The sequence below is a fragment of the Somniosus microcephalus genome, chromosome 2 (genome assembly GCF_052327205.1).
Source record: "Somniosus microcephalus isolate GS21.2 chromosome 2, FLI_Smic_1.0, whole genome shotgun sequence".
NCBI lineage: Eukaryota > Metazoa > Chordata > Chondrichthyes > Squaliformes > Somniosidae > Somniosus > Somniosus microcephalus.
Window position 1 is genome coordinate 387,756,855 of NC_140988.1, and position 23,473 is coordinate 387,780,327.

Consider the following 23,473-nt stretch of genomic DNA (forward strand, 5'->3'; position numbering starts at 1 on the left):
TGGGTCTGGAGTCACATATCAGCCAGACCGGGTAAGGACGGCAGATTTCCTTCCCTAAAGGACATTAGTGAACCAGATGGGTTTTTCCAACAATCCGATAGTTTCATGGTCACCATTACTGATACTAGCTTTTTAATTCCAGATTTATTTAATTAACTGAATTTAAATTCCTCATTCGGTGGGATTTGAACTTGTGTCTCTGGATCATTAGTCCAGGCCTCTGGATTACTAGTCCAATAACATCACCACTATGCTACCATTCCCAACGAATGGCCAAATACAGTTTTAAAAGGACCTGCCTGGATTTATTGAATGGCTGGAAGGGCCGAATCCTGATCCTATTTCTTATGTTCTTATGGAAGAGGGCAAACTCATACTTGGATTAAGACATCTGAGCTACGAGGAAAGGTTGAAGATCCTAGGATTGGTTACTTTGAGAAAAGAAAGCTCAGCAGCGATAGAAGGCAATAGATAAATTGAACCCTAGATTAAACTTAATAACTCCATGCAAAGTGGTGACCATGTGGAATGAACTCAGAGACATTGGAGGCAGGTAAAGTGACAAAGCTCAAAGGAGAATTGGGTAGATATTTAAAGGAGTAGGCGAATGAGCATTAGTTTTTGGGACTGTCCATATAAACTGCAGAGTCTTCTCCACTCCTGTACTTTCCCATGTTCCTTGCAAATTTCTCCTTTATAGCCTCCATGTTCTTCAGATGGACAACTGTATAATTCTGTACAATACCCAAGCATTTCCTCATTATCAAATCCAATCTCTCTTCATTCTGCTCATCTATACGTTACACGCTCAACATATTGCAGCCGCAATGAATAGCATTAAGTTTGTTGCCCCAATTATTTCTCCCAGTGCAGCTCAGATAAGTTATAAAAGAATGACATTTTACTCACCGATAAGTTACTGCTTGTAGTGCACGGCAGTAACAGCTTGCCAACCAAAGTGAACGGTCAGTCAGGATGTTTGGGCAATGGGAGATCTTCAGAATCAGGAGGTTGCTGCCAGCAGCCTTCAGCAGGGACTCCAGCCCAGTCTCCAGGCAGCCACTGGCATAACAAAATTAAACACGTGTTCATTTGTATACTTACTGAAACATACATTGGGCTCGATATTTCCCCTTGACACCACAGCTAGTTGCAATCAAACTTCCTTTGTGTCACAACTGTTGTTAGTGCGAGATCTCTGCCTTCTCCACTCCCGGCATTTTGAAGCTGCTTTCAACAACATTGCTAAGTATAATCAGACTTTTGCAGAGGAATAACATGATTGCCAGTAGCACTTTGGTCTCAGCCACTCACAATTAAAACATGTTATTGAACCCCGTCACAAAATATTTCAAATTCCTTCAATTACCATACAGAGCTTGATACAAAGTGTGCGGAAACCAGAAATAGAAATAGGAGCAAGGAGGCAAAGTATTCTTTTTCGCCAGGTTAGTTGTCCTACTCATATTTTTCTCGTCTTTAGTGGAACAAGTTAAATATAGAATTACATGAATGTCAATTCATTTAGGAGCCGATTTACAAAAAATTTGGAGGTTAATTCCGTCCTTACTGGAAGTACAGGTGCCATAATATGATTTGACAGCAAATTTCAGATTCTGGATTCAAGTGAACAATCATTTGGATTGCTGTCTCTAATGAAACACTTCCCTGCATGGATTGCTGTCTCTTAATGAAACACATCCCTGCATGGATTTTCTTTTCTCTGGTTTAGACTCAGCTCCCAATAGCATGAAACCTTCCCCAGCGGCAGCAGTGGTAGATTTACAGGCTAAGTATATTAATCAAATAACCGACAGTGGATATCAACTGTTACACAACAGTCTTGATAATGCAGGAGATGATGCTCACTGTGTGCTCTTAAGATATTCCTCCTTACTCTCCTTCTTCCCCTTTGGTCGAGGTTTGATGCTTTGTAGAGTGAGTGAGTGCGTCTGTGTGCACCACTGGGAAAGGGTCACCATGAACTGAAACATACAGAATTTCTTGTTAGTGTGATTGCAATCTGAACAGTTTCCACCCATGTACATGAATAAAAGAGTTGCAGGATGTAACTAATGAGTAGGTAATCTTATTCTGCTCTTTACTGCCCCCTGTAGTTAGTAGAGTATATCTGGGCATCACTGCTTAATGCACGCTCCAAATCAAGTTCAACATTCATAGAAACATAGAAGATAGGAGCAGGAGTAGGCCATTCGGCCCCTCGAGCCTGCTCCGCCATTCAATGCGATCATGGCTGATCATCCAATTTCAGTACCCTGTCCCTGCTTTCTCCGCATACCCCTTGATCCCTTTAGACTTAAGAAATATATCCAACTCCTTCTTGAATATATTTAATGAATTGGCCTCTACTGCCTTCTTTGGCAGAGAATTCCACAGGTTCCCCACTCTCTGGGTGAAGAAATTCCTCCTCATTTCTGTCCTAAATGGCCTACCCCTTATCCTTAGACTGTGACCCCTGGTTCTGGACTCCCCGACCATCGGAAACATCCTTCCTGCATCTAGTCTGTCTAGTCCTGTTAGTATTTTATAAGTTTCAATGAGATACCCTCTCATTCTTCTAAACTCCAGCGAGTATAAGCCCAATCAACCCAATCTCTCCTCATACGTCATTCCTGCCATCCCAGGTATCAGCCTGGTGAATCTTCGCTGCACTCCTTCCATGGCAAGAATATCCTTCCTCAGATAAGGCGACCAAAACTGCACACAATACTCAAGATGTGGTCTCACCAAGGCCCTGTACAACTGCAGCAAGACATCCTTGTTCCTGTACTCAAACCCTCTCGCTATGAAGGCCAACATACCATTTGCCTTAACCGCCTGCTGCACCTGCACGCTTACCTTCAGCGACTGGTGCACAAGGACACCCAGGTCTCGTTGCACTTCCCCTTCTCCCAATCTATTGCCATTCAGATAATAATCTGCCTTCCTGTTTTTGACACCAAAGTGGATAACATCGCATTCAAATCCCTTCCCCCTCCTTTATCACAGCACTAACTCCTGGTCTGGTCTGAGCTGGTCCCACACGTTCTCCTGCAGGTCCCTCGCTTTCTCCTGCAGGTCACTCGCTTTCTCCTGCAGGTCCCTCGCTTTCTCCAGCAGGACCCTTGCTTTCTCCTGCAGGTCCCTCGCTTTCTCCTCCAGGTCCCTCGCTTTCTCCTGCAGAACCCTCGCTTTCTCCTGCAGGGCCCACACGTTCTCCTGCAGGTCCCACACGTTCTCCTGCAGGTCCCTCGCTTTCTCCTGCAGGACCCTCGCTTTCTTCAGCAGGACCCTCGCTTTCTCCTGCAGGACCCCCGCTTTCTCCAGCAGGTCCCTCGCTTTCTCCTGCAGGTCCCTCGCTTTCTCCTGCAGGTCCCTCGCTTTCTCCTGCAGGTCCCTCGCATTCTCCTGCAGGTCCTTCGCATTCTCCTGCAGGTCCCTCGCTTTCTCCTGCAGACCCTCGCTTTCTCCAGCAGGACCCTCGCTTTCTCCAGCAGGACCCTCGCTTTCTCCTGCAGGACCCTCGCTTTCTCCTGCAGACCCTCGCTTTCTCCTGCAGGACCCTCGCTTTCTCCAGCAGGACCCTCGCTTTCTCCAGCAGGACCCTCGCTTTCTCCTGCAGACCCTCGCTTTCTCCTGCAGGACCCTCGCTTTCCCCTGCAGGACCCTCGCTTTCTCCAGCAGGACCCTCGCTTTCTCCTGCAGGACCCTCGCTTTCTCCTGCAGGACCCTTGCTTTTTCCAGCAGGTCCCTCGCTTTCTCCTGCAGGTCCCTCGCTTTCGCCTGCAGACCCTCGCTTTCTCCTGCAGACCCTCGCTTTCTCCAGCAGGACCCTCGCTTTCTCCAGCAGGACCCTCGCTTTCTCCTGCAGGACCCTCGCTTTCTCCTGCAGGACCCTCGCTTTCTCCAGCAGGACCCTCGCTTTCTCCAGCAGGTACCTCGCTTTCTCCTGCAGGACCCTCGCTTTCTCCTGCAGGACCCTTGCTTTCTCCTGCAGGACCCTCGCTTTCCCCTGCAAGTCCCACAGACTCTGCCAGTTTATCAGATTTCTCTCTGTCTGGGGCTGAGAATACCAGTGTCTTGATAATTCTGTTCTCTCGGGTTTTTCCACATTTTCTGCATTTCTGTTGCTGTACAACAATAAAATACATTTCGGCAATATTTTCCTTTGGGTAGCTGACAGTATCTTTTCGAAGTTTACACAAGAAGTCCTTTGAATTGTGGCATATATTTGCTAGAAGATCTCAAACAGAAAGATTGAAAAACATTGTTCCAGAATGAGGACTCTACAAGTACAGAAGGAAGACACTCGGCACATTTTTTTTACAGAGCGAGTTGTTGTGATCTGGAATGCACTGCCTCAAGGGGTGGTGAAAGAAGATTCCATAGTAGCTTTCAAAGGGGAAATGGAAAAACATAGAAAAATAGGAGCAGGAGTCGGCCATTTGGCCCTTCGAGCCTGCTCCGCCATTCAATATGATCATGCCTGATCCTCTATCTCAATACCATATTCCCGCTCTCTCCCCATACCCCTTGATGCCTTTTGTGTCCAGAAATCTATCGATCTCCTTCTTAAATATATTCAGTGACTTGGCCTCCACAGCCTTCTGTGGTAGAGAATTCCACATGTTCATCACCCTCTGAGTGAAGAAATTTCTCCTTATCTCAGTCCTAAATGTCCTACCCCGTATCTTGAGACTGTGACCCCTCCTTCTAGAACCCCCAGCCAGGGGAAACAACCTCCCTGCATCCAGTCTGTCTAGCCCTGTCAGAATTTTATACGTTTCAATGAGATCCCATCTCATTCTTCTAAACTCTAGTTAATACAGGCCTAGTCGACCCAATCTCTCCTCATACGACAGTCCTGCCATCCCAGGAATCAGTCTGGTGAACCTTCGCTGCACTCCCTCTATGGCAAGTATATCCTTTCTTAGGTAAGGAGGCCAAAACTGCACACAGTACTCCAGGTGTGGTCTCACCAAGGCCCTGTATAACTGTAGTAAGACATCCTTGCTCCAGTACTCAAATCCTCTTGCAAGGAAGGCCAACATACCATTTGCCTTTCTAACTGCTTGCTGCACCTGCATGTTTGCTTTCAGTGACTGGTGTACAAGGACACCCAGGTCCCTTTGTACATCAACATTTCCCAATCTACAGGAAACTCTTTGGTATCCGGCACCGACAGGACCGGGATGGTGCCGGTTGATAAAAGATTCCGGATAACGGAGAGGGTTTTCTACCGAGGCTATTTTTAACAAACAAAAATAAAAAAATCAAGAAATGTGCAGTATAATTGGGTACTCACCTACAGAATCTTGTGTTAAATGGATGGTGGAAGATGCTTGATTAAGTACAGTAATGCCAGTTGAGGGTAATCCATAACTCCTTAATTACTTAACAGTAAAACAAAACTTATAAACGACTGTATACTGTAGTTTTCGGAGTGAGAATTGTGCCGGTTATTAGAGAATTCCGGATATTTAGGTGCCGGTTAAACAAAAGTTTCCTGTATCACCATTTAAATAATACTCTACCTTTCTGTTTTTCCTGCCGAAGTGGATAACTTCACATTTATCCACGTTATACTGCATCTGCCATGTATTTGCCCACTCACTCAACTTGTCTAAATCGCCTTCAAGCCTCTTTGCATCCTCCTCACAACTCACAATCTCACCTAGTTTTGTGTCGTCAGCAAACTTGGAAATATTACATTTGGTTCCTTCATCCAAATCATTGATATATATTATGAATAGCTGGGGCCCAAGCACTGATCCCTGCGGTACCACACTAGTCACCGCCTGCCACCCCGAAAAAGACCCATTTGTTCCTACTCTCTTGTTTCCTGTCTGTTAACCAATTTTCAATCCATGCCAGTATATTACCCACAATCCCATGTGCTTTAATTTTGCACACTAACCTCTTATGTGGGACTTTATCAAAGGCCTTCTGAAAATCCAAACACACCACATCCACTGGTTCTCCCTTATCTATTCTACCAGTTACATCCTCAAAAAACTCCAGTAGGTTTGTCAAACACGGTTTCCCTTTCATAAATCCATGATGACTTTGTCTAATCCCGTTGATATTTTCTAAGTGTCCTGTTATCACATCCTTTATAATAATGTAAGAAGTCACACGACACCAGGTTATAGTCCAACAGCTTTATTTGAAATCACAAGCTTTCGGAGCGCTGCTCCTTCTTCAGGTGAAGTGGAGAAATGCATAAAGACACAGCTTATATAGTCAGAGAATCATGTCAGATGTTTACAGGTAACCTTTCCAACTGCCATTTATCACACCTCGGCAGAGAGATAATCACAGCAGTCAAAGGTGTGAATGGTGTCCAAACAGGTCAGTCAGGGAAACATTACATCAAAGAACAATGAGGTGGGGTCACAAGGGGTCAAATATTGCAGATGCTGGGGTCTGTATGAAAAACAAAAAAACAGACAAAAAACATTTTTTTTGGCTGGAAATCACAGCAGGTCCGGCCGCATCTGTGTAGCGAGAACAAGCCAATGTCGACTCGAGTCTGGATGACCCTGCATCAGGTGGGGTTACATGTAGCGTGACATGAACCCAAGATCTCGGTTAAGGCCATCCTCATGGGTGCGGAACTTGGCTATCAGTTTCTGCTCGACGATTTTGCGTTGTCGTGTGTCTCGAAGGCCACCTTGGAGAATGCTTACCCGAAGATCGGAGGCTGAATGTCCTTGACTGCTGAAGTGTTCCCCGACTGGGAGGGAACACTCCTGCCTGGTGATTGTTGCGCGGTGTCCATTCATCCGTTGTCGCAGTGTCTGCATGGTCTCGCCGATGTACCATGCTCCGGGGCATCCTTTCCTGCAACGTATGAGGTAGACAACGTTGGCCGAGTCACATGAGTATGTACCATGTACCTGGTGGGTGGTGTCCTCACGTGTGATGATGGTATCTGTGTTGATGATCTGGCATGTCTTGCAGAGGTTGCTGTGGCAGGGTTGTGTGGTGTCGTGGTCGCTGTTCTCCTGAAAGCTGGGTAATTTGCTGCGAACGATGGTCTGTTTGAGGTTAGGCGGCTGTTTGAAAGCGAGTAGTGGAGGCGTGGGGATGGCCTTAGCGAGGTGTTCGTCGTCATCGATGACATGTTGAAGGCTGCGAAGAACATGGCGTAGTTTCTCCGCTCCGGGGAAGTACTGGACGACGAAGGGTACTCTGTTGGTTGTGTCCCGTGTTTGTCTTCTGAGGAGGTCTATGCGATTTTTCGCTGTGGCCCGTCGGAACTGTCGATCGACGAGTCGAGCGTCATATCCCGTTCTTACAAGGGCGTCTTTCAGTGTCTGTAGGTGTCCATCGCGTTCCTCCTCGTCTGAGCAGATCCTGTGTATTCGCAGGGCTTGTCCATAGGGGATGGCTTCTTTAACGTGGTTAGGGTGGAAGCTGGAGAAGTGGAGCATCGTGAGGTTGTCCGTGGGCTTGCGGTAGAGTGAAGTGCTGAGGTGTCCGTCTTTGATGGAGATTCGTGTGTCCAGGAATGAGACTGATTCTGAGGAGTAGTCCATGGTGAGTTTGATGGTGGGATGGAACTTGTTGATGTTATCGTGTAGTTTTTTCAGTGATTCTTCGCCGTGGGTCCATAGGAAGAAAATGTCGTCGATGTATCTGGTGTATAGCGTTGGTTGGAGATCCTGTGCAGCGAAGAAGTCTTGCTCGAACTTGTGCATGAAGATGTTTGCGTATTGGGGTGCGAATTTGGTCCCCATGGCTGTTCCGTGTGTTTGGGTAAAGAACTGGTTGTCGAAGGTGAAGACATTGTGGTCAAGGATGAAGCGGATGAGTTGTAGGATGGCGTCTGGAGATTGGCTGTTGTTGGTGTTGAGTACTGAGGCTGTCGCAGAGATGCCGTCATCGTGGGGGATACTGGTGTAGAGTGCCGAGACGTCCATCGTGGCGAGGAGTGTTCCTGGTTCAACTGGTCCGTGGGTGCTGAGCTTCTGTAAGAAGTCTGTAGTGTCGCGACAGAAGCTGGGGGTTCCCTGTACGATGGGTTTCAGGGTGCCCTCGACATATCCAGAGAGGTTCTCACACAGGGTTCCGTTGCCTGATGCGATAGGACGTCCAGGTGTGTTGGCTTTGTGTATCTTTGGGAGGCAGTAGAAGTCTCCCACGCGGGGAGTACGTGGGATGAGAGCATGTAGGATGCTTTGAAGGTCTGGATCGAAGGTTTTGATCAGTCTGTTGAGTTGGCGGGTGTGTTCTTTGGTCGGATCTGCGGGTAACTGTCTGTAGTGTTCCTGGTTGTCCGGTTGTCGGTATACTTCTTTGCAATAGTCCGTTCTGTTCTGTATGACGATGGCACCTCCCTTGCCTGCTGGTTTGATGACGATGTTGCGGTTGGTCTTGAGAGCGTGGATGGCGTTGCGTTGTGCTCGGGTGACATTCTGGACTGTCTTGTGAGTGCGGCTGATGAATCTGGCGTTGATGCATCTCCTGACAGCTTGAGCATACATGTCAAGCTTAGGGCAGCGACCCTCCGGAGGGGTCCAATTTGACTCTTTCTTCTTTATAATAGACTCTAGCATTTTCCCTACTACTGATGTTAGGCTAACCGGTCTGTAGTTCCTTGTTGTCTCTCTCCCTCCTTTTTTAAATAGTGGGGTTACATTTGCCACCCTCCAATCTGCAGGACCTGTTCCAGGATCTATAGAATTTTGGAAGATGACAACCAATGCATCCACTATTTCCATGGCTACCTCTTTTAGTACTCTGGGGTGCAGATTATCAGGCCCTGGGGATTTATCAGCTTTCAGTCCCATTAATTTCTCCAGCACTATTTTTTTACTAATACTAAATTTCGTTTAATTCCTCCTTCTCACTAGACCCTTGGTTCCTTAGCAATTCTGGGAAGTTATTTGTGTCCTCCTCCGTGAAGACAGAACCAAAGTATTTGTTTAATTGCTCTGCCATTTCTTTGTTCCCCATTCCAATCAGGAAATAGTTGAGGCTTGTAATAAGGGAACATCTATAATTATGGGGGATTTTAACTATCATATTAATTGGACAAATCAAATTGGGCAGGGCTGCCTTGAGGATGAGTTCATTGAGTGTATTAGGGATGGGTTTCTTGAGCAGTATGTAACTGAACCGACCAGGGGGCAGGCAACCTTAGATCTGGTCCTGTGTAACGAGACAGGATTAATTAAAAATGTCCTAGTAAAGGATCCCCTTGGAATGAGTGACCATAACATGGTTGAATTCCATATTCAATTAGAGGGTGAGAAGGTTGGATCTCAAACAAGCGTGCTAAGCTTGAATAAAGGAGACTATGAAGGTATGAGAGCGGAATTGAGTAGAGTGGATTGGGAAAATAGATTAAAGGGTAAGACGATACATGATCAGTGGTGTGCATTTAAGGAGTTATTTTACAACTTCCAAAAAATATATATTCCACTGAGAAGAAAAGGGTGTAAAAGAAAAGACAGCCATCCGTGGCTAAGTAAAGAAATTAAGGATAGTATTCAACTAAAAACAAGGGTATATAAGGTAGCCAAATCTAGTGGGAGGATAGAGGATTGGGAAAACTTTAAAAGACAGCAAAAAATAACAAAAAGATTGATTAAGAAAGGGAAGATAGATTATGAAACCGGAGAGAGGCGAGGCCCGAGACCAGTCGGGACCAGCGGGAGCAGCGAGGAGGAGCTCGGCAGGAAACCCGGCGACCAGCGAGGCCCGAGACCAGTCGGGAGCAGTGTGAGACCGGTATAAAAACCGGAGAGAGGCGAGGCCCGAGACCAGTCGGGACCAGCGGGAGCAGCGAGGAGGAGCTCGGCAGGAAACCCGGCGACCAGCGAGGCCCGAGACCAGTCGGGAGCAGTGTGAGACCGGTATAAAAACCGGAGAGAGGCGAGGCCCGAGACCAGTCGGGACCAGCGGGAGCAGCGAGGAGGAGCTCGGCAGGAAACCCGGCGACCAGCGAGGCCCGAGACCAGTCGGGAGCAGTGTGAGACCGGTATAAAAACCGGAGAGAGGCGAGGCCCGAGACCAGTCGGGACCAGCGGGAGCAGCGAGGAGGAGCTCGGCAGGAAACCCGGCGACCAGCGAGGCCCGAGACCAGTCGGGAGCAGTGTGAGACCGGTATAAAAACCGGAGAGAGGCGAGGCCCGAGACCAGTCGGGACCAGCGGGAGCAGCGAGGAGGAGCTCGGCAGGAAACCCGGCGACCAGCGAGGCCCGAGACCAGTCGGGAGAGAGCAGCAGCGGAGAGGCAGCAGTCGGCGAGACTCGGGGCCATTTAAAAAACAGCTGAGGCGGAAGTCCAGCTCTTGAGCTTTTTTTCAGAAGCGGACCTGGTGGGAAGCACCCAGGTGAAAGGTATTTAAGGAGGGTGGTGGCTTAAACCCGAGTTCCTACAGAGTAGGAACCCCCACCACCCCCCTCCTCTAACCTAGTAGTCTTTTAGCAGCTGTCTAAAAACAGAGGTCACAAATTTTTTGGTCTCAGTTTCTTTTCAGCAGGGCAGGAACCGGGAGGAGCGGGAAGTCGGCGTAGGACCAAGGGGACACAAGACCGGGAAGTCAGCGAAAGACCAGGGAGGTAAGACTAACTGGTAAGTACTTTCCTCAAACCTTCCTAGGAAGTAAAACCAAAACTAGTGGGATTTGGTTAGTTTAAAAAGGAATAAGAGGAGTACAGTATACATTGGTCTAAGTAAGCTTCGGGAAAACAAAAGTCGATAAATAAACTAAAACTAGAAAATTAAAAGTAATATAAGGGTTAAGTCATGGCAGTAGAGCTCGGACCTGTGTCATGCTCCTCCTGTAACATGTGGGAAATCAGGGACGCTTCCTGTGTCCCTGACGACTATGTGTGCAGGAAGTGTGTCCAGCTGCAGCTCATGTGGGACCGCATGACGGCCCTTGAGCTGCAGATGGACTCACTTTGGAGCATCCACGATTCTGAGAGGGGTGTGGATAGCACATTTAGTGAGTTGGTCACACCGCAGGTTAAGGCCAGCGTAGACAGTACATGGGTGACCAAAAGGCAGAGCAAGGGCAGGAAGGTAGTGCAGAAATCCCCTGGGGTTGTCTCCCTTAGCAACAGGTTCACCGCCTTAGGTACTGTTGTCGGGGGGGGTGACACATCGGGGGAAGGCACCAGCAGCCAGGCTCATGGCACCATGACTGGCTCTGTTGCAAAGAAGGGAGGGAAAAAGAGTGGCAGGGCTATAGTAATAGGGGATTCGATTGTAAGGGGAATAGATAGGGGTTTCTGTGGTCGCGACCGAGACTCCAGGATGGTATGTTGCCTCCCTGGTGCAAGGGTCAAGGATGTCTCGGCGCGGGTGCAGAACATTCTGGAGGGGGAGGGGGAACAGCCAGTTGTCGTGATACATGTTGGTACCAACGACGTAGCTAAAAGGGAAGAGGTCCTACAAGTAGAATTTCGGGAGTTAGGAGCCAAGCTAAAAAGTAGGACCTCGAAGGTAGTAATCTCTGGATTACTACCAGTGCCACGTGCTAGTAAGAGTACAGAGAACAGGATAGTTAGGCTAAATACGTGGCTTGAGCAGTGGTGTAAGAGGGAGGGTTTTAAATTTTTGAGGCATTGGAACCAGTTTTGTGGTAGGTGTGACCTATACAAAAGGGACGGTCTACACCTGTGCAGAGATGGAACTGATGTTCTCGGGGTAATTTTTGATAAAGCAGTTCGGGAGCATTTAAACTAGTATGGCAGGGGGCTAGAAACCTATGTAGTGAAATAGAGGAAAGTGAAAGGCAGACAGAAATAAATTATAAAAGGGTGAGGAACAAAAAACAAAGGGCCAAACTAATTCATAAAAAATGTGAGCATAAAAAAAGCCTGAGGGTTTTATACCTTAATGCGAGAAGCATCAGGAACAAGGTAGATGAATTAGCTGTGGAAATAGAGGTTAATAATTATGACCTAATTGGGATTACGGAAACATGGTTGCAGGGTGAGCAGGGCTGGGAGCTTAACATACAGGGGTATTCAGTATTTAGGAAGGATCGACAAAAAAGAAAGGGAGGAGGGGTAGCATTGCTAGTAAAAGAGGGGATAAATGCAATTGAAAGGAAGGATATTAACTCAGTTAATACAGAATCTATATGGGTGGAGCTAAGAAATAGCGAGGGGCGAAAAACATTAATAGGAGTGGTATATAGGCCTCCAAATAGTAAAATAGAGGTTAGGGAGGGCATCACGAGGGAAATTAGAGAAGCGTGCAATAAGAGCACAGCTGTCATCATAGGTGACTTTAACTTACATATAGATTGGACTAGCCTAATCAGTAAAAATAATGAGGAGGAGGAATTCCTTGAGTGTTTGAGGGATGGTTATCTGGATCAATATGTCGAGGAACCAACTCGGGAACAGGCTATATTGGACTGGGTACTGTGCAATGAGAAGGGACTAATCAGTAATCTTGTTGTACGGGGACCCTTGGGTCAGAGCGATCATAACATGATCGATTTCTCACTCGAAATGGAGAGCGAAGAAATTGACTCAGAGACTAAGGTCCTGAATTTAAACAAGGGGAATTATGATGCCATGAGACGGGAACTGAGTAGGTCTGATTGGACAACGTTCCTGGGAGGACTGGAGGTAGATAAACAATGGCAAACATTTAAAGATAGAATGACAAAATTGCAAAAATTGTTTATACCAATCTGGCATAAAAGGAAATCTAAAAAGGTGACTCAACCGTGGATAACAGGGGAAATTAGAGACAGCATAAAATCCAAAGATAGGGCGTATAAAATAGCCAAAAAAAGCGCCAGAGCGGAAGATTGGGAACAGTTTAAGATAGAGCAAAGGAGGGCAAAGGGCATAATCAAGAGGGGCAAAATAGCTTACGAAAACAAGCTGGCGGAAAATATAAAAACTAACTCCAAAAGCTTTTATAAGTATATCAAAAGGAAAAGACTGGTGAAAACCAAAGTTGGTCCATTGCAGTCAGATACGGGGGAATATATAATGGGAAATAAGGAAATGGCAGATCAACTAAATGCATACTTTGGGTCAGTCTTTACGAAGGAAGACACAAAAAACCTCCCTGGGATATCGGGAAAAATAGGGACATTGGCAAAGGAGGAACTGACGCAAATCAATATCTCTAAGGATATGGTGTTAAGGAAGCTAAAGGGATTGAAGGTGGACAAATCCCCAGGGCCTGATAACATGCATCCTAGGGTACTGAAGGAGGTGGCCCTAGAGATAGCGGATGCACTAAGGATGATTTTTCAGAATTCATTAGACTCGGGAACAGTGCCGATGGATTGGAGGGTAGCTAACGTTACCCCACTATTCAAAAAGGGGGGTAGGGAAAAAGCAGGTAATTACAGACCTGTAAGCCTTACATCAGTTGTGGGCAAAATGCTGGAGTCCATCATTAAGGATGAAATAGCGGAGCACTTAGCAAATGGGGACAGGATAGGACAGAGTCAACATGGATTTACAAAGGGTAAATCGTGCTTGACTAATCTATTGGAATTTTTTGAGGGAGTAACTGGTAGAATAGATGGGGGAGAGCCAGTAGATGTGGTGTACCTGGACTTCCAAAAGGCCTTCGATAAGGTCCCACATAAAAGATTAGCATGGAAAATTGAGGCTCATGGGATAAAGGGGAAAGTATTGGCGTGGATAGGGAACTGGCTGTCAGATAGAAAACAGAGAGTTGGAATAAACGGCTCATTTTCTGAATGGCAGGCAGTAACAAGTGGGGTACCACAGGGATCTGTCCTGGGCCCCCAGCTGTTCACAATTTACATTAATGACCTGGATCAGGGAGTCGGATGCAGCATTTCCAAATTTGCAGACGACACTAAACTAGGAGGGGGGGTGGGCTCAGAGGAAGAGACCAGGAAGCTCCAGAGCGATTTGGACAGACTGGGCGATTGGGCGGATAAATGGCAGATGCACTATAATGTGGACAAGTGCGAAGTTATCCACCTTGGGTGCAGGAACGGGAGGGCAAATTATTATTTAAATGGCAATAGATTGGGAGAGGGGGAAGTACAGAGAGACCTGGGTGTTCTTGTACACCAGTCACTGAAGGCGAGCATGCAGGTGCAACAGGCGGTCAAGAAGGCAAACGGTATGCTGGCCTTCATAGCAAAAGGGTTAGAATACAGGAACAGGGATACCTTGCTGCAGCTGTACAGGGCACTGGTGAGACCACACCTCGAGTACTGTGTACAGTTTTGGTCGCCTCATCTGAGGAAGGATGTTCTTGCCATGGAGGGGGTGCAGCGGCGATTCACCAGGCTGATACCAGGAATGGCGGGAATGACCTATGAGGAGAGACTATGTAGTTTAGGGATGTACACACTGGAGTTTAGAAGATTGAGAGGGGACCTCATAGAAGTGTATAAAATTCTGACAGGTCTAGACAGACTGGATGCAGAAGGAATGTTTCCCTTGGCGGGTGAGAACAGAACTAGAGGACATAATTTAAGGATAAGGGCTAAACCATTTAGGACAGAGATGAGGGGGAATTTCTTCACTCAGAGAGTGGTGAACCTGTGGAACTCATTGCCACAGAGGGCAGTGTACGCCAGCTCATTAAATATATTTAAGAGGGAATTAGATATATTTCTACGGGCAAAAGGGGTTAAGGGTTACGGAGAGAAGGCGGGGACGGGATACTGAATTAAAGGATCAGCCATGATCTCATCGAATGGCGGAGCAGGCACGAAGGGCCGAATGGCCTACTCCTGCTCCTATCTTCTATGTATCTATGTATGAAAGTAAATTAGCAAAAAATATAAAAACAGATAGTAAGAGTTTTTATAGTTATATAAAAAGAAAAAGGGTGGCTAAAGTAAATGTTGGTCCCTTAGAGGATGAGACCAGGAAATTAATGGTGGGAAATATGGAGATGGCAAAAACACTGAATGAATATTTTACATCAGTCTTTACAGTAGAAGACACTAAAAATATCCCAACACTGGACAAACAGGGGGCTAAAGGGGGGGAGGAGCTAAACACGATCAAAATCACTAAGGAAGTGGTACTCGGTAAAATAATGGGACTCAAGGCGGATAAATCACCTGGACCTGATGGCTTACATCCTAGGGTCTTGAGGGAAGTGGCGGTAGGGATTGTGGATGCATTGGTAATAATTTTCCAAAACTCCCTGGACTCGGCAATGGTCCCGGCAGACTGGAAAACTGCTAATGTAACACCCTTATTTAAAAAGGGCAGTAGACAGAAGGCTGGAAACTATAGACCGGTTAGCCTAACATCTGTGGTAGGTAAAATTTTGGAGTCCATTATTAAGGAGACAGTAACAGGGCATTTGGATAATCATAATTTAATAGGACAAAGTCAGCATGGTTTTATGAAGGGGAAGTCATGTTTGACAAATTTGCTGGAGTTCTTTGAGGAAGTAACATATAGGGTGGATAAAGGGGAACCAGTGGACGTAGTGTATTTAGACTTCCAAAAGGCATTTGACAAGGTGCCACACAAAAGATTATTGCTTAAGATAAAAAATCACGGGATTGGGGGTAATATTCTGGCATGGATAGAGGATTGGCTATCTAACAGAAGGCAGAGAGTTGGGATAAATAGTTCATTCTCAGACTGGCAATCAGTGACTAGTGGTGTTCCGCAGGGGTCAGTGCTGGGTCCCCAACTCTTTACAATCTATAATAACGATTTGGAGGAGGGGACCGAGTGTAACATATCAAAGTTTGCAGATGATACTAAGATGGGGGGGAAAGTAGTGAGTGAGGAGGACATAAAAAACCTTCAAGGGGACATAGACAGGCTAAGTAAGTGGGCAGAGATTTGGCAGATGGAATACAATACTGGAAAGTGTGAGGTTATGCACTTTGGCAGAAAAAATCGTAGAGCAAGTTATTATCTTAATGGCAAGAAACTGGAAAGTACTGAAATACAAAGGGATCTGGGGGTCCTGGTGCACGAAACTCAAAAGGTTAGTATGCAGGTGCAGCAAGTGATTAAGAAGGCCAATGGAATGTTGGCTTTCATTGCTAGGGGGATAGGATATAAAAATAGGGAGGTATTGCTTCAGTTGTACAAGGTATTGGTGAGACCGCACCTCGAATACTGCGTACAGTTTTGGTGTCCATACTTAAGAAAGGACATACTTGCTCTCGAGTCAGTACAAAGAAGGTTCACTCGGTTAATCCCGGGGATGAGGGGATGGACATATGAGGAGAGGTTGAGTAGATTGGGACTCTACTCATTGGAGTTCAGAAGAATGAGAGGCGATCTTATTGAAACATATAAGATTGTGAAGGGGTTGGATCGGGTGGATGCGGGGAAGATGTTCCCGATGATGGGTGAAACTAGAACTAGGGGGCATAGTCTTAGAATAAGGGGCTGCTCTTTCAAAACTGAGATGAGGAGGAACTACTTCACTCAGAGGGTGGTAGGTCCATGGAATATGCTGCCCCAAAAAACTGTAGAAGCTACATCATTACATAAATTTAAAACAGAAATAGACAGTTTCCTAGAAGTAAAGGGAATTAAGGGTTACGGGGAGCAGGCAGGAATTTGGACATGAGTCTAGGTTCGGATCGGTCATGGCCCTGTGGGTAGCGGAGCGGGCCCAGGGGCCGTGTAGCCTGATCCTGCTCCTATTTCGTGTGTCTAATTCTGTTAGATTCAGGAGATGGTTCTGTGATAGTGGATTGGCTGTTAGGATCAGATCAGCCATGATCTTATTGAATGGCGGAGCAGGCTCGAGGGGCCGATTGGCGGAGCAGGCTCGAGGGGCCGATTTGGCCTACTCCTGCTCCTATTTCTTATGTTCTTATTGTAAATTCTCCTGTTTCTGACTGTAAGGGACCTACATTTGTCTTCACTAATCTTTTTCTTTTTACATACTTGTAGAAACTTTTACAATCCGCTTTTATGTTTATTGCAAGTTTACTCTCATACTCTATTTTTCCCCTCTTAATCAATCTCTTGGTCCTTTTTTGCTGAACTCTAAACTGCTCCCAATCCTCAGGTTTGCTACTTTTTCTGGCAACTTTATATGACTCCTCTTTGGATCTAATACTATCCTTAATTTCTTTTGTTAGCAACAGTTGGGCTGCTTTTCCTTTTGTGTTTTTGCGCCAGAGAGGAATGTATAACTGTTGCAATTCATGCATTCGTTCCTTAAATGTTAGCCATTGCCTATCCACCATCAAGTCTTTTAATTCAATTCAATTAAATTCAAATCGCTTTATTGGCATGATAAGGTGCATCTTATGTTGCCAAAGCATCAAAATACATTTATGGTTGAACACATAAACGCAGATCTATTCATACAGTGTATAAACAGATATATCCCTGAGTGTATAAATATACATTCGCATAATTTATATATACTCTTTTCTTAGGTTTACTGGTTGTCCCTCTGTTTATGGCAAGCTGTAACATAGTGTGCCGCTAGTGTTACACAGTTTCTCTCTTCCCCTAGTAGGTATGAGAGTTTTTGGTCGTCATTCAAATTTCTGAATTCAGGACATATTTGTGAGAATTTTTGGTAGAAATTCTCCCTGATGCCCTGATATTTTCCACAGGCTGTGAGGAAGTGCATCTCTGTCTCCACCACTCCCTGACCGCAGTGAGAGCATATCCTGTCCTCTCTTGGCAGCCTGGTCTGCTTGTGTCTGCCTTTTTCGATCGCCAGGCTATGTTCACTAAGTCTGTACCTTGTCAAGGTTTTTCTCAGTTTGTTATCCTTTACCATGGTCAGGTACTCAGCCATGTTGTATTGTCTGTTTAGGGCCAAGTAGCAATTGAGTTTGCTTTGGGTTTTTGTTGTTTCTGCCCAATATGACAGGTATTTTTCCTTTTGCTTAGTGACAATTGTGTTGGGTCGAATTCTCTGTGTTACAATGTCACTGTCCTGGGGCTGGTTATTGTTAGTAGTGTTAGTGGTTGCTCCCCAATCTATCATAGCCAACTCCTTCCTCATACCTTCATAGTTTCCTTTGTTTAGATTTAGGACCCTAGTTTCGGATTGGACTTCTTCACTTTGCATCTTAATGAAGAATTCTATCATGTTATGGTCACTCTTCCCTAAACGACCCCGCACAACAAGATTATTAATTAACCCCTTCTCATTGCACAATACCCAATCTAGGATAGCCTGTTCCCTAGTTGGCTCCTCAACGTACTGGTCTAAGAAACCATCTTGTACACACTCCAGGAATTCATCCTCCACAGTATTATTGCTAATTTGGTTTGGCCAATCTATATGTAGATTAAAGTCACCCATGATTACTGTAGTACCCTTCTTACATGCATCTCTCATTTCCTGTTTGATGCCATCCCCTACATTACCACTACTGTTTGGATGCCTATAGACAACTCCCACCAATGTTTTCTGCCCCTTGCTGCTTCTTAGCTCCACCCAGACTGATTCTACATTTTTATTTTCTGAGCCAATATCCTTTCTCACTCTTGCTCTGATTTCATCTTTTACCAACAATGCCACCCCACCTCGTTTTCATTTTTGCCTGTCCTTCCTAAATATCGAATATCCTTGGATATTCAGCTCCCAGCCTTGGTCACCCTGCAGCCATGTCTCCGTAATCGCAATTATATCGTATCCGTTTACATCTATTTGTGCTGTTAATTGATCTACCTTATTACGAATGCTTCGTTCATTCAGATACAGTGCCTTTAGATTTGTCTTTTTAACATTTTTAGACAACTTAACATTTTTTTGTACTGTGGCCCGATTTGTCTTATTACCATTTTTTTTACCCGGACCCTATTTGTTAGTGCACTCCTTTGTTTGTACGCTCTGCCCCTTCCTGACACAATCTGGTTATCCTTACCACAATCACTTTCCTGCACTGCTTTGTCTTTTCTCTTTAGCATTCTAGATTTCTCTCTACCGGGACCCTCCCACCCACCACCCCCCCCACCTTATTTAGTTTACCTACTCCCCACCTTATTTAGTTTATCTACCTCCCTAGTTATTCAATTTGCTAGAACTCTGGTCCCAGCATGGTTCAGGTGTAGTCCGTCCCAGCATGGTTCAGGTGTAGTCCGTCCCAACGGAACAGCTCTCTCTTTCCCCAGTACTGGTGCCAGTGCCCCATGAATCGAAACCCACTTCTCCCACACCAATTTTTGAGCCACGCATTCATCTCCCTGATCCTATTGACCCTATGCCAATTTGCTCGTGTCACCGGTAATAATTCAGAGATTATGACCTTTGTGGTTTAGCTTTTTAATTTAGTCCCTAGCTGCTCAAACTCTCTCAGCAGAACCTCTTTCTTTGTCCTACCTATGTCATTGGTACCTATGTGGACCACAACAACTGAATCCTCCCCCTCCCACTCCAAGTTCTTCTGCAGCCCGGAGAAGATGTCCTTTACCATGGCACTGGGTAGGCAATATAGCCTTCAGAACTCACACTCCTGGCTGCAGAGAACAGTGTCTATCCCCCTCTTCTTCTTAGGCAGTCCCTCGGAACCGAGGATGACTTGCTTCCACATTAAAAATCAGTTCTCAGGTGACTGATGAGTCCAATGCGGTACCTACAGTCTCTGTCACAGGTGGGGCAGACGGTGGTTGAAGGGGCGGGTGGGTGGGGTGCTTGGGTTGACGTGCGCTCCTTGCGCTGCCTGCGCTTGGCTTCCGCTTGCTCCCGGCGAAGAGACTCGATGTGTTCGGCGCCTTCCCAGATGCTTCTCCTCCACTTTGTGCGGTCTTGGGCCAGGGATTCCCAAGTGTCGGTGGGGATGTTGCACTTTTTCAAGGAGGCTTTGAGAGTGTCCTTGAAGCGTTCCCTCTGCCCACCTGGGGCTCTCTTGCCGTGTCGGAGCTCCGAGTAGAGCGCTTGTTTTGGGAGTCTCGTATCGGGCATGCGGACGATGTGACCCATCCATCGGAGCTGATAGAGCATGGTAAAAGCTTCGATGCTGGGGATGTTGGCCTGAGCAAGAATACTGACATTAGTGCGCCTATCCTGCCAATGGATTTGCAGGATCTTGCAGAGTTGGTGGTACCTCTCCAGTGCTTTGAGGTGCCTGCTGTACATGGTCCATGTCTCTGAAGCATACAGGAGGGCGGGTATTACTACTGCTCTGTAGACCATGAGCTTGGTGCCGGGTTTGAGGTCCTGGTCTTCAAACACTCTCTTCCTCAGGCTACTGAAGGCTACACTGGCACACTGAAGGCGGTGTTGGACTTCGTCATTGATGTCTGCCCTTGTTGACAGTAGGCTCTCGAGGTATGGAAAGTGGTCCACGTCCAAGGCCTTGTCGTGGATTTTGATAATCGGGGGGCAGTACTGTGTGGCGGGGGCAGGTTGGTAGAGGACCTTTGTCTTACGGATGTTTAGTGTAAGGCTCATGCTCTCATACGCTTCGGTGAAGGTGTTGACGATGGTTTGGAGTTCGACCTCCGAGTGTGCGTAGACGCAAGCGTCGTCTGCATACTGTAATTCGACGACAGAGGATGGGACGACCTTGGATCTGGACTGGAGGTGATGGAGGTTGAACAGTTTCCTGTTTGTTCTGTAAATTAGCTCCACTCCAGCGGGGAGCTGACTGAGGGTGAGATGGAGCATTGGTGCGATGACACAGCCTTGCTTGACCCCGGTCCGTACGTGAATTGGGTCTGTGGTGGAACCGTTGGTCAGGATCACGGCTTGCATGTCATCGTGAAGCAGGTGGAGGATGGTGATAAACTTTTGAGGGCAGCCGAATTTGAGGACACTCCATAATCCCGCACGGTTGACGGTAGGGTTGCAAAGGGGTGGAAAGTTTCCGGTAAATTTCCGGAAATTTTCCATGGGAAGTTTAGCTTGGGAATTTTGGGAATTTTGCCCAAAAAAGCACATGCTAGCATAATATTGTTTTTTTTGTATTTCTTTCTTTTTTTTTCACAGGTCCTCTCTTAAAATTACTAACAGAGATGGAATCTTAATTATTAAGGAATTTCTTAATCAATATATGTTTATCTTCTTACTTGGCTTGTTTTAATAATTACAAGTTTTGTGTGTGACTGTGAACAAATGTGTCCTGATTGGTTGGATGAGTGGATGAGCGATTAGCTCCCTCTATTTGTAATATTTGCATATCGAATTGTGACTGGCCTGCAGGCATCTGTAAGACTGCTATAGTTTTTTTAAGATCCAGGTTAGGGGGCCTGAGGGAAGTCATTTTGTTTTCTGCTGATGTTGTGATGATGCAGTAAGTAAATCAGACTTTATACCAAATAAACCAGTTACTTGTTGAACTCTGTTGTCCTTCAATTTAAAATATACAAAATAATACACTATTGGTGATGTAGCGTCGTGTGTGTACAGGTCATGCTTCCATCACATGGAGCATCAGCAAAAATGTACTCACCCTGTTGCAATCGTGCTGATCGACCGCAGTTCGACACAGAGATGAATGCCCTTTATTTCTCTGCATAGAACAATGCCACGTTTACCGTCGGATGTGTGGAAGCATTTTACCCCAGGCATTAAAGATGGAAAGACTGTGTACATGTGCAAACACTGTAGAAAGCCATATGTAAAGAATGCCACAAAGATGCAGCAGCATTTATCCAAATGCAACAACTTCACTCAAAGCTCACAGCAGTCAGCCCAGAGTTCCTCTGCTTCCATTCAAGAAGATGATGGTTCTCATTCAGCTTCAGGCTCCTTATCATCAGCAACTCCTGGCCCACTTGGAAGGTTCTTTGATACAATGGATAACCATAGCCAGAAGACAGAAGGCAGCACGGTGGCATAGTGGTTAGCACTGTTGCCTCACAGCGCCAGGGACCCGGGTTCGAATCTGGCCTCGGGCGACTGTCTGTGTGGAGTTTGCGCATTCTCCCCATGTTTGCGTGGGTTTCCTCCGGGTGCTCCGGTTTCCTCCCACAGTCCAAAGATGTGCGGGTTAGGTTGATTGGTTATGATAAATTCACCCTTAGTAGGGGGATTAAATACGTGGGGTTACGGGGATAGGGTGGGATATGTGTTGGTGTAGGGGTTACGGGGATCGGGTGGGATATGTGTCGGTGCAGGCTCGATGGGCCGAAATGGCCTCTATCTGCACTGTGGGGTTTCTGTGATTCTGTGAATGCAGATGAGTGCCTTGCTCGAGCTGTATATGCAACAGGCTCACCCCTCATGCTCACAGCCAATGTGTACTGGAAGAGATTTTTCAATGTTATTCGCCCTGCATACTCTCCTCCCACCAGACATGCTTTGTCTACTTATTTGCTGGAGGCTCAGTATAAGAGAGTCCAAGGAAATCTCAAAGAAACGATAGCGAGCACAGACACGAAGGACAAGACACACAGGCACATACATTGCTGATGAGCTGAAAGCGGTCATCAACAATCTTGGATCACAAAAGGTCTTTGCAGTAGTTACTGACAATGCTGCGAATATGAAGGCTGCTTGGGCTCAAGTGGAGGAGGCCTACCCTCATATTACCTCTACTGGGTGCGCAGCTCATGGGCTTAACCTGCTCCTCAAGGACATCATGGGTTTGAGAACCATGGAAGCACTGTACAAGAGAGCCAAGCAAGTTGTTAAGTATGTCAGGGGAAAACAGGTAGTTGCAGCAACCTACAACTCCAAGCAAATGACAAAGAACAAAAACACCACACTGAAGCTGCCCAACAACACTAGATGGGGTGGTGTTGTCATAATGTACAACAGCCTTCTGGAGGGTAAGGAGTCGCTGCAAGAAATGGCAATATCCCAGTCTGGGGAAATGGAAACCACCATCAAGAAAATACTGCTGGATGATGTGTTTTGGGAGAGAGTGGTTAGCAGCCTTAAACTACTCTCACCAGTAGCATCTGCAATTGCTCAGATTGAAGGAGATGACGCTGTCTTGTCAGATGTTCTCAAGCTTTTTACTGATTTAAAAGAACAAATCAGCATTGCCCTACCCACATCCCTGCTGCTCAAAGCAGAGGAGAAGGCAATTGTTCAATTCATACAGACGCGTCAAGAATTTTGTGTCAAGCCGATTCATGCTGCAGCATACATGCTGGACCCAAAGCATGTTGGGAGACCAATACTTTCTGGAGAACAGATCAACAGCGCTTACAGTGTGATTTCTACCCTCTCACACCATCTCAATCTGGATGTGGGCAAAATTCTGGGAAGTCTGGCAAAGTTCTCTACCAAGCAAGGTCTTTGGAATGGGGATGGGATATGGGAATCATGCAAGCATATCAGTGCACATACCTGGTGGAAGGGACTTTGTGCATCTGAGGCCCTGTCACCTATTGCATCGGTGATACTCCAAATTCCACCTTCATCAGCGGCCTCTGAACGAAACTGGTCACTTTTTGGGAATACGCATACAAAGGTGCGCAACAGGCTGACTAACAAGAGAGTGGAGAAACTGGTGGCTATCTGGGCGAACCTACAACTGATTGAGCCAGATACAGAAGTGTCCACCACACAGCTAGACACTGACACAGAGGAGGAAATGGACACGTCAGAGCCAGAGTCAGAGAATCAGGAGGAGCAATGAGGAGTA

At 46.3% G+C, this 23,473-nt stretch overlaps 1 protein-coding gene across 1 annotated transcript in view; it reads right to left on the bottom strand.

Annotated features, from left to right (window-relative positions):
- fbxo41 (F-box protein 41) overlaps positions 1-23,473 on the bottom strand; it is a 323,546-nt gene that overhangs the window by 135,268 nt on the left and 164,805 nt on the right. Inside the window, exons 8-9 of the mRNA XM_085976430.1 lie at positions 1,870-1,985; positions 910-1,062 (exon numbers count right to left, since the gene is read on the bottom strand). Coding sequence (XP_085832556.1) covers positions 910-1,062; positions 1,870-1,985 — 269 coding nt within the window. The remainder of the gene's footprint in view (positions 1-909; positions 1,063-1,869; positions 1,986-23,473) is intronic.